The sequence below is a fragment of the Nyctibius grandis genome, chromosome 11 (genome assembly GCF_013368605.1).
Source record: "Nyctibius grandis isolate bNycGra1 chromosome 11, bNycGra1.pri, whole genome shotgun sequence".
Lineage (NCBI taxonomy): Eukaryota > Metazoa > Chordata > Aves > Nyctibiiformes > Nyctibiidae > Nyctibius > Nyctibius grandis.
The window spans coordinates 18,055,483-18,069,698 of NC_090668.1; the positions used below are offsets into that span (position 1 = coordinate 18,055,483).

The following is a 14,216-nucleotide window of genomic DNA, read 5'->3' on the forward strand; positions in this document are numbered from 1 at the left end:
ATTTATTGTATAGGGTAATACTTACAGCAAAGTGTGTTGTTTAATTTATTATAAATAGCCATTAAGATTCATGGACTAATGATAAAAATAATTATCTCAGTTTATCTGTATACTGGAAAAAAATATAGAGCTGGTTTTGGTTCTTTGCTGATACCGAACACCATTTTTCAAGTTCTATGAGAACACCCGAAGCAAAGCTAACAAAGTCAGAGAAGAGGAATCTCCAGAAAGATCCTATAAACTGAGCATAACTTTTTCTAAACAATCTTATTAAAAGAGAAACTTTTCCAGGCATACTATTTAAAGGGTGCTTTCCTGAGAAACATGTTGAAGTTGGTCTCAGAGTTTTCAGACTTGTTGGATCCCATTATCCATAACTCCATAGTTGTTCATTTGCTGCACACAAAAAGAAGTGGCCACGCCACGTCACAAAGTTAAATTTAACTGGTCTAACGTACTTGGCAGCATCCTGTAAAAAATAAAAAAAAAAAATCTTTGAGCTACCAGCTGCCACTGCATGCCTTGAGAATGGTTATTTGCCAGACACTGATGTGTGCAGCTTGTTTCAGCAGCATGCCTTGGCTGGTAAACAAGGCTCACAAGAGTCAAAGTTCTTAAAGTAACATTTCTATATGGAAGCAGGATTTCTTAATCAGGCACGGTAACACAGATCTTCCTAAAAGCATACCCCAAACTGTCTAAACCAATATTAATTTCAAATTAACAGTTAAAAAAAAAAAAAAAGCATTTTCATCTTGAAAGGTTTATCTAGAAAGACTTTCAAGAGACTGTATCAATAAATAATATTACTGTCAGGAAAACATACATAAGTTTTTCTAACAAATTTGCAATACAAAAAAACCCAGAGGCAATACTTTGAGATTACCTTTAGTTTAAATTTTTCACTCTGGACTTTGAGGCAAGTGTGCTAACTTAAAATCTCATCTTCCACATCAACACCATTCTTCATTTGTGAACCCACATGGATTTCCCCCTTTTTAAAGTTGAGATGTTACAGATTTATTTCATAATTGCAGGGATTTTCCCAAAGACGCGCATGTGCTCATCAGGAGACGTGAAACCAAGGGTGGGAAGGCGGGTGGGCATTGAGCCAGACCCCTACTCTTTAGCACAATTTTGTGCCTTTGTATTATTTGGTCTCATGGTCAGAAAATCCAACCACAATGTTTAACACCAACAGGAGAAGCTTTGTTCTGTAAAGCTAACACAGTGGTTAAAAAATATAGAATATTTTCTATATTCCAGAAAACATGGATATAGATAATGCCAGTATAACACTATCATTATACAACTGGTCTACATTTGCACCTTCCTGAGATTGTTTGCGGGTAGCATAGCTTCACGTGCAAACATGCTGTAATAACCCATTTTTCTCAAATTAGCCTTTGGAATAAAGAATGCAAGGGTGCTCCTCAGTCCTTTAGATGACACTCTGCACTACTGATTCCATTCTACGTTCTCAGCCTCTGTTAAAAGCACCTTTATTTCGCCGTGTTCATACAGTTTCCTGGGTTTACAATCATACACTTCCATGGCTCACAAAGCCTGACACCTTAAAAAACCTGCACCAACAAAGCACAGTTTGAGAGCAGGAATGAAATTCAGCTTCATCATCAGGTGTCAGGCTAAGCATGCAAGAGTAGTGTAACTCATTCATCTGAAAACTGGAAAGCAGGACGCTCAAGGTGAAGCAGTAGTGAAGGGGTCACTGAAACTGCTTATTCAGTTCAGGGTTTAGAAATGACTATAATTACATTGCCCTCTCCACCAGCCAAATGTCATACTAAAACGAAATAATGAAATTCAGACACATGTTACAGAAGTTAAGCTCCAAACAGCTAATTGCTTGGCACTGCCTTTGTACTAGTCTATCTCCACACGAGGAAGCATCACAGGACCAAAAAAAACCCAGAAAACCGAAAATAACCTGTTTTCTTCATTCAATATGGAAATATAAACATCCATTTGTTCAAGAAGTGTCAGTTTTCCCTGCAAAACCAGTTGCTGGCAGATAACCCACTTTTGTAGCTTGAAACGTTCTCCACCTGTACCCATAGGTATTTACACTCCTGGATAGCATTGCTAATTGGTTTTTTTTTCCCTTTGTTCTTTTTACTTATGCTCACAAGTAATGAGCTAATGTAAACTTAGCCCAGCACTTAGAATCACTCCAAAATAGCCGAGTAACAAAGATTAAAGGTTGAATTTTGGAGGGATTTTTTGGTTTTGAGGTTGCCATGTACTGGAGATAGACTCCGGCTTCAGAGTAAACCCACCGAAGTTTACACAGTCCAGCTCATACTCCACTGTTAAGAACAAATTGAACAAACCTAAGTGCTACCAGCAACACGCACAGGTCCAATGGCCACCTGTAACAACCACCAGCTGAGTCTTGAAAGGTGACACACTTCTCTAACCAGACTAAGGAGGGAAAAACCTCACCTTTCTTGTACACTTCACACAATTTAGCAGTGACAAAAGCGGACAGAGATCTTTAGTTACTTCAGCATGCAGGATCTAACAACATAGTCCTCTAGAAACCTTTGTGTTCAATACTCCGTGATGTTGAGAACCAGGTCCTACAACCTTTGTACAGCAGGGTAAACCAACATCTCCAGTTCAGGCAGCAGCTGAATTTCAGGACTATCTACACCCAGGATAACAAGTACTGCTAGCCAAAGGCTCTTTGGCAGCTTGTTTTTCTTCCCAAATAACACTAGTTGCAAAACATTCTTAACAGTGAAAAATCTGTCTTTTTTTTTTTAAACAAGCTTTCATCTTGCAGTCCTGACAGAAATAGGGAAATATTTAACAAAACTACTTTTACTTCAGTGACTAAACTATGTAATACGAGACCAGACCTCAGTAAACATTTTGAATAACTTTGAAATCAGAGCACCTGCTTTAAACAGTTGTTGGTATTTGTCCCTGGGATGCTCATCATCTGAATTAATCTCTGCTCACTGCATAGACAACAAAGGAAGACTGTTCCGTATGTTTCTATTTTTGAGCAAATTTGTACGCAGTTTTTCTTGAAGTACTGACCACGGCAGGTAGAATAAGTTACGTTTTAGAGAACAGGCTCTTTAAACAATCCTTTGCAGACATCATATCAACATTATTAAAAAACTGGCAGTGGGAAATGCCCTATCAAAGTCAATGACAGAAAAATCTACCCGGTGATGCACCACGAACAAGGGGAACCCTGTTACTCCCGGACGATTTACAGTGACTCTGCCAAGCACTGCCTTTGGCCATGGCAGGAATTTAGTTGGTAACTTTTTATCAAACCTCTTAAGTATTCAATCTAAAGAACTAGGTTAGATCATGCACAGAAACACAGTGCTAGTGGAAGAAGATTCTGTGGCAAAGAAAATTAAAGTAGAAATTAACTACTTTGATAAATCCAGGTAAAAAACCCTGAAGCTATTATTCACCTGGAAAGCTGTAGCCACTTCAGCAGATCAGAATGGAGACGAACTAAACTGACACAACCTCAGAAGATTAGTTATCACTCTAATCTAATCCAATTAGGGGTGTTTCCTAATTTTACCCATATGAAAACTGTAACACTTTTGCACCAACTCCTGCAAACGAAACAGCAATATGAGGAGACTGATAATCAGCATCACAAATAATAAAATTCCCACATCATAAAAGGTTTGGGTGTTTTTTTAACATTAGATTTGAGGAAAAAGTGTAAAAAACTATTTAAACAGTCTAAACTATCTGCTATGCATTGATCAAAAGCCCTTGCATTTTACTGTACCATTTCACAATTCAATTCATTTCATCACGCCATATTGACTAAGAAGCTTAATGAAAAATGGAAGTGGACCAATGCTCTCCTACAGACTTAAAGACAAACTCAAATGTACGTGTTTTGAGAATGAAGGATTTAAACATTACAATAACATCTATCATTTATCAGAAGCTTAAACAGAAACAGAAAATACTAGTTTGTATTGCGCACCATGAAAAAACATCAAGCTGTATTTTGTTAAACGCAACAAGAATAGCTCTTCTAAGCTATTTATTAACTACATTTTCTTCACCTCCTTTCAATATCCAAAAGATGGACCTAATAGTTTCTCCTCTTTGATACTCTACTACAGAAGCAGAGAGAGTGGAGAAGCAATACCTTCTTTCATTTGATTGGGATTTAAAAACGTGTCACAAATCTCCCAATTTTTAGAGAACTTACAAATTTATTTTAATATAAATAGCGTGCAATCAACAAAGCAGTCATGGTTTTGTGCTTAAGCACTGTACCCAAACCCTACGTGTGTATCCTGTTTTTAAGCACTGTACATTGTCTTAACGTAAAAGTGTTATAAAGTTCAACCTTTCCATGCGGAATTCAGGAGAGGGGGGAGGAGGACAACAGTACAACATCTGCACAGAATGACTTGATTAAGTCAATCAGATATTAGGATAAGAGTTAATCACATCTCAATAAAAAGCAGCAACTTAAAACCATACGGATCATGAGAGAAGATAGTCTGATATAGCTTCTCTTCAATCTGCTTCTGATTTTGGAACAAACAGAGCAGAAACAGACCAACCTGCCTAAAATAAAACACTCACAAAAAATGTCATCTGAAGCAATGAAACAGAAGACTCTCTGAGAAACATTTAGATAACAGATGGAAATTTGTTAATCAAGTGGAAATAAATAGATATAAAAGCCCAAATTAATTACTGAGTAATATTTTATATTGGAACCAGAGCAACCAATGCTACAGTTAGACCTCTGAAGGAACAGCTGTAAAAACTCATTTCAAGGGAATAAAATTATACGTCAACATCTTTACCTGGATTGAAAGACAGTTGGCATTCAAATGTAATAATTCGTAAAATTATCATTTAAGAGTATACTTTATTCATGAGGAGAGATACTCATTTAATTAGAATTAAGGAAAATAAGTTACTCTGTATTTACAAAGACTAAAAGAACAGAGAATAGTTGACACTGATTCTTCAAAGACAGGCTGATAATTGAAACCGAACAAAAAAAACCAATGATTTAATTTTTCATCCACTGTTTACAAAATAGTTTTACAATCATTGGTTACGTAAGGTTTAATACCTAAATGTGTATGTGATAGCAAGATCCTCATTTAAGTACCTAGAAAAAATACAGTCAAAATTTGCAGCCGCGTTTGTAACCACAGTTAGCTCACCATCATGTCTAAAATTTGGCTGTAATCTTTTTTGTCCAAGCGTAGGGTTAATTCCCTCCTTACTCAGGACAACTTTCAAAATACAGTGATAAATTAACATTCGTTAAGTATCATTGGTATTTAAAAAAAAAAAAGACGGAATCTCAGACTTCCAACATTTTAATGATTCCTTTCTGCTGCCAGGTGGAACGTCTGGTGGATTCAGAAGAGCAACAGCTTCCCACAGAACTTAGCACAGATGACTAAATGCTTTTGATGGCATAGCGAACCTCTCCTATTTTAAGGCTTCACTTTTAACTTTGCATTACAGTTCCCCACCATGTGACTGTATGCCAAATGTTAGGAATTTGCATTAAGAACAAAAGCATACACAAACTCTTGGAAGCTACCAATGAACTACTGCAGCAGAAATGGTATAATACGACATTGTACCTCCAGATGCAGACTTGTATTTTTACAGCAGAATATTTCACTTAAATGTGAGCCACTTGGACTTATTAAAAAGGGCTAAGAAATTATCAGTCTTGTAAAGTTCACACTACTGCTTAGAGAATTCATCAGGAGAAAGACTATTGTTTTGGCTCATACCTGTTATGAGGACAGTCATCTGTTAATAGATTTGATTAACTTCTTTTTTTAAGCTCACATTTTACAGTAACCGATTTATTTACTGGGCACCTAAAATACTGTAATATTTCCTGAAAATCTAACCAGTGATAACACAACTACTCTAACAGTATTCTCAAGGTAGCATTAAGATGTGGGATTTACAAACATGGCAAAATAAGAGTTGGCAAATTTCAACCTCTCAATTTAAAGAGGAAAGCAGAACCTACATCTTGTATAAACCACAGAAAGGACTCTAATATAAAACTATAAACTTCTCCCGTCACATTTTAATAGAAGGAGCCCAATCCTCTCAGAGCAATCTAGGCACGTGTTGGCATCACCTTCTGGGTCAGGCTTCTCAAACGACTTAAGTGAAGGAACTCCTTGTTTCTGGAACTATGCAGGTCTTAAACACATACTAAATGCCTGTCAAAGCAGGAGCACTTCCAGGCAGATGTGAAAGCACTTTTTCAGAGCTCTAGAAGGCTTTCATAAAAAAACATCATCAACTAAACATTAAGTGAAACAGAGAAAACACAGCAACTGAAGGACAAGCATGAACTAGGCTTGGCTTAGACACAGCACTCTTCCTCCCTTAAACCTTATTTACATTATCCATATGTGTAATAGAGGCATTTAGTAATTTATTCTGCATACAGCATATCAAAATTATTTATTATCTATATTCAAACAAAATTTCTATTTTAAAATTTTTTTTTGAGAGCAAGCATCCTGGAAAATGAACCCAGAATCTGGCTGACTCACCAAACAGTAAGAACACGTGCTACAAAAGGGTAACTTTCCCCTACACCTTTCTCCCCTGTGCTCTTAACTTGACTTGGGCAGACCAATGTCAAAAGCCGTTTGGACTCCACGACTGACCAATCCCTGGATGCTTGAAAAGCCAGTTATCTAAATTAGTAACAACTCCTGTCACTATTTTTGAAGCTGGCATGTATCCCTAAGATAGATATTAAATACTCATTTCATGTAAGTCAAGTTCATCTACACAACCCCAGAGCCAAGAACAGAAAACATTCACCTTTCCTTTCTCTTGCCCTACTGAAACAATCTAAGCTTTTTAAAGCTCTCTCTTTCAGGGTATGTTCTGCGAGGTCCTACTTTAAGAACCACTTATGCAACAGCAAAAGGAGCTCATGGTTTCTGTGGACAGAAGGAGCAACAACGGCCCAGGGATGGCAATCAGTCGTAGCAAGGAGCCAGAGGCAGCAGCTCTGCTCAGGATTTCCTAGAAGCCAAGGGCTCCCCGTTCCTACTGGCCATGCTGCCTTGCCAGAGTCTTCTCATCGCTGCTCCATCCCTTTGGATGCCACCTACTTCGGCATCTCCTCCTGGCAGAATCCCCAGCTCTACTTCCACCTGTCAACACTTTTTCCTTCCACCACGCTACCCTACCCAATTTGATAACAGTTGTTTGGTTGCCAAAAGGCGTCTATGTCACACAAGCTTGCGTGAAACCCCAGACACATCACAGAACACCTGCAGTTTCTTGGTAAGCATGAGCCTAGGCTACTGCCAAATTCACTCAAAAGTTTTGGCTCAACTGGGTTACCTCTAAGTGTAGACAGTGGTAGGCAAGTCTCGAACAAAAGGGTTTTTTTTTCCATCCTGCAAGCTCAAACTGCAACCAGCGCAATATGTCCTGCTCAAGATGGGAATTTGTAATAGTACAGCTGATTGAACCCCTAAAGCAAGAAAAAGCCCAAGGATGAAGGCTTGTGCATCCTTTTAACAAATAAAGCCATCCAGCAAATTGCATTGTAGCTGTTGACAGAACATGTGGTAAGGCCATAACTCAAACCATCTACAAACCCTTCCCCTTCACTTCTCAGCAGGTTAACTGTGCAGATACTGGACTTACGAGGATTAAACAGAGATATAGAAATACCTTATCCCCAATATCCATTTACCTTGTCCTGAGAGCCTGCCAGGCTGCATCAATGTCTGCATACAGGTTTTTCTCAGAGGGCTTGCCGGTGCTCACCCCATAGCCAGAATAGTCATAAGAGAAGACGTTGCAGTTGATGCGGGAGCCAAGGCCAATATAGAAGCTGCACATCTGGCCCAGGTCCACAGCATTACCGTGTGAGAAGAGCAGGGTGTACCGGCCAGTGGGGGCACAACGTACGAACATGCAGCCCAGCCTGTTATCCCGAGCCGTGCGGGAGAAGAACACTTCCACGGCATCCAGTTCCCGCTGCGAATACTGCCAGTCCGCCCGCTCGCTCAAGTGCAGACTGCAGGTGCCTGATCCCGTCGGGGTCCCTGCCCCGGCTGTCGCCCCGGCCTCCTGCTGCTGCTCAGGCTGCAGCACGGTGTAGGTGGGCTCCGGGGGCAGGAAGGCCAGCTTGGCAGCGATGCGGCTGGGGCAAGGCGGGCAGCAGAACAGCCAGCAGAGCTCGCCCAGAGAGAAACCGTTCATTCTGGGGCCTTGTTCTGGCATCAGAGACACCGGAGAAAAACTAACCTCTACTAGAAAGAAGTCAAACCGAACCGACCCAGAGCCCTCCTCCAATGCAACCTGCGTGCCTTCCTGCAAGGCTACCAGCTGCCCTCCCAAAATGCAAACGACGACAACCTTGGAGGAACTACGGTTCAGCAAAAATAGTGCTGCTCTTCAAAGCCTGAAAATGTGCTTAAAAAAAAAAACCCCACAAAATATAAATGAAGTACAACCAGCCCTTAAAATCCCACAACTAATGCTACAGTAAATGCAACCCGATAAAACACCACCCTAGATCCCCCCAAAGGAAATTAATCACACCTCCACGTATACATTTATAAAACGAATTCCCAGATCCTACGGCTCCGTGCAACGCTCCAGAATTAAAAGCAGGCGCCCCCCGCGCCGGAGCCGGCCCCGGCCGGGAACACGCACCCACAGTAGCCACGGGCCCTTCGCCCCTCACGGCACAACACAGCGCCCCCCCCGCGCCTGCCCGGCTCCACCCCGCTACCGGCCCCGGCCCCCAGGGACGCCCGGCCCCGCGGCTCCCGCAAGGCAGCGAGGGGCCCCCTCAGCACTACCGCCCGAGCGGCGGCCGGAGGAGGAGGATGAGGATGATGAGGAGGATGAGGAGGAGGGTCCTCCGGGGAGGGGAAGGGGAAGGCAAGGTCAAGGCTCAGCCGCGCGCGGCCGCGGGCAGGGCCGCGCCGGCTGCGGCGCGCAGGCAGGAGCAGGCAGCGGCCATGTCCCGGTGCTCTCCCCTCCTCGCAGCAGCACCGCTTCCGGGTTACGGGCCGCGGAGCGGGGCCGCCCGCCGCAGGTGCCGGCGGGGACGGGGCGGGGGCGCGGCGCTGCCCACAGCGCCCGCCCGCCGCTCGCGCCTGCCCCCTAGGCCTTGCGCCGGCGCGCCCGGCAGGTGCGCGGGGCGGGGAGGGGCGGGGCGGGGCAGGAGGGGCGGGGAGCGGCACCCCGTACACCGAGCCGGGACGCGACCGCTGGCGCGCGGAGCGCGGCGCCTGGCCCTTTAAGGGAGCCCCCCAGCCGCTGCCGCGGTCACGTGCCGCAGCAGCGCTCGCGCCCCCTCCCCGCTGCCCACCTCTGGCGCATGCGCGGCGGGGCGGGGGGCAGCGCTGCGGGGCGGGGGGCAGCGCTGCGGGGCGGGCGCGGCGCCGGGGGCCATTTCGCGCCGCCCGTGGCCTCTCGGTGTTCGCTGCTGGGGCTGCTTCGGCCTCGGAGCGGCCCCTCTGGCCTCCCGCAGCCTTGGGGATCCTCTGGCGCTGCGCCCGAGCCTTCCAGCTCCAGCGCGCTGGGGTCACCCTGAGGAAAGGGCTGTTTGCTGCAGAGGCCGCGTTCATCCCTCACAGTGGTGGCATGGCGGGCCCAGGGGCCGGTCACGGGCGGCTCTTCTGCACACGCCAGGCTGGCGGGCTGCTCCGCGGGCGGTCGGGATGAGGGCTGCCCGATGGCCTGGAGTCTCCCTCCTAGAGAACTGCCCGTGTAGTCGTGCAGAAATGCAAAGAGAGCTGCTCCTCAGCTGGTGGCATCCAGAGCTCCGCTCTCCTGGTGTCAAGCGTGCTGTGCATCCCAGACTTCAAAACTATAAAGACCTCTCTATCTTAGATGTGGCTGAAATTGGTCAGTGGTTTCAAGAGATACCACAGAAAACTTGAAAAAAAAAAATGGTGCAATTGCAGAAGCCTCATTTCCTTAGAAAATCAGGCTAATAACCCATATTCCAAATAATTCATTGAATAAATCAGCAAATCATTTAGATTCATGGCAGAACCCATGAATCAGTGGTTGTGGTACTGTGTCTCTTAACGTGTTCTTCAACCCAGAGAGCACAATGCAAAAGATTGTGGGCAAAAGACAACTGGACATATTTATGTGTAACGGTCCGTTACTAACACAGGTTATAACTATACCCTTAGATTAATTAACCAGCACTGTGTGCTTGCTGAAAAAAAACAAAACCTGTAACATAGCCCAAGTGAAAAATATAAGGAAAATTAGACCTGTGCAGCTGTACTTATTGTGTAAACCCTGTACATCCAACCAGTGCCCTGACTTAAGGCATGGCATGCACATCCACCCCTTTGTGGTGCTCTCCTGATGTGTGTCCATTACCCAACCTGCTACCTATGAGGAAGAAAGTTTCAAAAACTCAGGAAGAACATTGAGCTGAGGTCATTTCATTGGTGACAAGCCTGAGGCGAACTTCTCTTTCAGTGCTAGCATTTGCCAACTCTAAGGAAGTTAGTTCAAAGCTTGTATACAAAAGAGTCAGTCATGCGTGATATTCCTTTGTCTTTGGAATGTCAGAAAGTAAGACCAGCCCCCATCCACATCAATCGTTAGTTTTGCTAACAATGGGAATTTTAGAAATCCTAAATTCAGCCAGCAATAGTTGTGTCTACACTGACTGTTAAGGGAGAAAATGAAGCCTGTGTATCTCCTACCAGCTTGAAAGCATGGCCTCTGGCATGGACAGATTGTTTCCTCCAGAGGACAGAGAATACCCAGTTTATTACATGTGTCCCAGGCATGTCCCGCTGGGAGGGTGGCAGGGCCCAGAGATCGGGTAGGGTAATGAAGCATATCCCACCTGCTGACACTGGGTTCCTTCAAGTAGCAGAGACAGAGCTGATGCACCCCACCTATGGAGTATTTGGACATCCGATGAAATGGTGAACCTGACTCCTACTCCATAGAATGTGATAGAAAAATGTGGATAAAGAAAATATGGAATAAATCAACGAGGAACCCTGTGAAATTCCTTGGGGATCACAAATGGCCTCAAGCTCCACCTACACTGTTAGAAGAGGGACTATTGATATTCTGCAGGAAGACTGATACAACCCTGAGAAAACCCTGGATATACCCTGAGAAGTGATTTGGCTGATGAGATCTGAGAAAAGCCTGTCTAGTGCTGCCGCTATGCGTCCCTCTCACTGCACACACACTGAAACCAAGATAAGAGCTGGAATTTGAGCATGTAGCACCAACTGAAACGAACATTTCTCAGAACGCTTTCAAAGGCTGCATGACTCGCCTGGAGCCAGAAGCAGCGGCTGTTATATCATAAGTAGATTGCCACTCCAAAGAATAGACAATTAAAAGGACAATATTTCCCATGCTCCACCCTGGTCCTTCCTTAGGTCATGTTTATAGTAGTGAGATTAAAGTGCCCTCTTTGAATCCAAGGGGAAGTGTCATGAAATTTGCTCCTCGAGTGAACTGGACTGTGCAAACCTTATTTCTTCATTGTTCTCATCATACGCTCTCTGTAGTTTACATTAATCTCAGTCCATCTCTTGTACAATAAAATAGTTCCTGCACAGTGGGTGCCTCCTCAAGAAAGAGAACATTTGCCAAAGTCTTGGAGAACAAAATGAAGAAAGGAGCAAGAGGGAGTGACTGAAATGGAAATCATGCTGGATGAGAAGGACAGAAGAAAAAGGAGTTCCTGAATACTGCTGCTATCATGCCAAGCTGGAAACAGTGTCCATGAGTTTGTAGCTCAAGAAAGTAAAGCAATCAGGACTTAAAATTAGCACTCATTTAGTCTGTGTCCTGTATCCCGAGTTGTCAGAAGAGACCTGTAATGCACAAGTGCTTAAAAGAGACAACGGATAGGGAATGTGCCCATAGTTTTCATGCTCAACACCTGAAATTGCTACTTGAAGAATGGCCATTTTGGATCTTTCCTCTGTGTGTTCCCCTCCATACTACTGCTTCAGTCCAGCGGTCCCTCTTGTCTCAGACCTCTTTTCCCCCAACTTCATACTTCCCTCTGCTCTTTCTTCTCCTTTTCATTTTGCAGCCAGCAGGCATCTGCATAGTTTTCACTTGACCAAATACTGTGAAAATGCTCAAGAAAAACAAGTATTTCTGCTTGTTCTGTTACCACAGAACTCATCTTTTTAATGATCTGTAAATAAAGATGTCCCTACTGCTGTGCCTTGTAACTAACATGACACTAAGACTCAGTGAAGTACCCTGCTTCTTCACTAAATGTTAGTATATGGCCTGCAAGGGTAGAATATGCAAGCATTTAATAATAAACAAATTGTCAAGCCCGCTAAGAGATGGGAAGTAACCCAAGGGAAAATGTGTTATCTATGAGACTTTTACTACCAGCCTTTAATTAACTATTGATGGACCTAGAAAGATGCCTCAGGTGAGCAGGGAAAATCTTGAAATAGCTACCAAAAAGGTAAATATAACAAATAGAGCACACAGGAGTTGATTATGTCTTGATTATTTCCACAGTGTCCTATAGTCTCACCATGCCTGTTACAGGGGCAGAGCTCTTCGCACTCCACTTCCTTTTCCTGAACAGTAGATAGACAAAAGAATAGGCAAGACAGTGAGACTGAAGCCAAAGAAGACACCTGGCAGCAGTGCTCTGAAGATTATGTATCTTAAACATTAACCATGCCTGACTTCCTGCTGCCGCTTGCCAACTGTGTGACTGTTACAGCTGGATAAACAGTCCACATCTAATACCTGCACACGTGCAACCATCATCTGATTGCAGGACTGGTTACAAATGCCAAATTCAGACTAGGAAGTTCCTCAATGCATTTTTTGCTTATTTCCTGGACAAGTAGTGCATGAAGAGTGCACGTATTATTTCTTACTGCTCATGTAAGTTAGTATCTGTGCGTCCCCACGCCTGTTTCTAGAATATGTTCAAAGCAGTAGCAAACACTGAAAGGCAATGTCCCCCCCAGTTGAAGCACAAGGCAAGAGGTCACACTGGAGTCTACCAAACTAGGGTGCAGGGGCAATAATGAAGCACTGTTAATCAGCATACTTGGCTGTGTTCTCATCAGCCAAGTCACTGTCAAGTTCTTTGCAGTTTCTGGGCAAAGGTGTGCTTGAAGGAAGGATTTGAAAGAGAAAAATTCATTTGCTCTGGGGATGGAACAGGACCCTCTCAAACACAAAAGAAGCAGATGTAGTGGGAAGTGGTGTGTCTGAAAAAGACAATGCATGGGCAACAGATGGTGGCATCGAGAACTTACTGGAGACATAGATCACTCTGGTGCTAGTGAGAAGAAGATGAAAGGTTGTGTGAGGACACGCTGTGAAAACTTTGTCAATGAAGTCAAGAATGCTGTATGGGATGTGATACAGGCACAGCATTAGCCAGTGGAGTTAACAAAAAAAAAGAGGGATAATATGATGGGGATGTATTATAGAGAGGGCCTCAAGAAAGAACCTGTGGTGCAGCCAAAGCTGGTGGGGGATCAGGATTTCAAAGTGATACCTTCATGATGCACTTTGACCAGCAGTGTCTCATTGTTTCCATGTATTCTCCCATTTGCTTGTCTTTAGTTGCATAACTAGATTTTAGCTTTTGATCTCTTTCTTCTTAACTTCACAGCTAAAACTCCAGGCACTAATAAGGAGTAATAAAAAGGTGTCAATAACTTTTAAGTTTTTTAAAGTGAGCAGCTCTTTAGAAACACAGAGCCAGTTTCAGGTTTCTCAGATAGGTGTGTAAAATTCACTGTTGCTGCCCCCAGCAAACCGGTGCCAGGCTAATGCTAAAACCACTGCTGCAGAGGAAGCGAGAGTAGAGGGAAGGGATGGAGCAAGGAAGGAGAGCCAGACATGGAGGCCCCCGAGGGCTGCCTTGCTGCTCCTGCTGCTGCCAGGAGGAAGGGAGAGTCAGGGCAGTAACTCCTACTCCAGGGACGTGACAGGTCCTCCACCCTGGAGAGACCAGCCTCCCTGTTGGCAGCAGCACACTGTGTTCCTTTCCAAGATGCTGCCATAGACAAAGCAGGCACTGGGGCCATGGCTCTTCATCCACCCATGGCAGCCTGACACAGCAGCCTCCTTTGCAAGTAGCTTAAGCTGGACCTCATGCTTAGCGTGGCCTTGAAGCTTGAGAGGGTGGTAGAAGTTTCTGCTCATGCAAGCTG

At 44.1% G+C, this 14,216-nt stretch overlaps 1 protein-coding gene across 1 annotated transcript in view; it reads right to left on the reverse strand.

The window, feature by feature from the left end:
• ABHD17C (abhydrolase domain containing 17C, depalmitoylase) overlaps positions 1–9,061 on the reverse strand; it is a 30,664-nt gene extending 21,603 nt beyond the window's left edge. Inside the window, exon 1 of the mRNA XM_068410301.1 lies at positions 7,745–9,061. Within this exon, the coding sequence (XP_068266402.1) occupies positions 7,745–8,277 (533 nt within the window). The 5' untranslated portion in view covers positions 8,278–9,061. The remainder of the gene's footprint in view (positions 1–7,744) is intronic.
• Between the last annotated feature and the right edge of the window lie 5,155 nt (positions 9,062–14,216).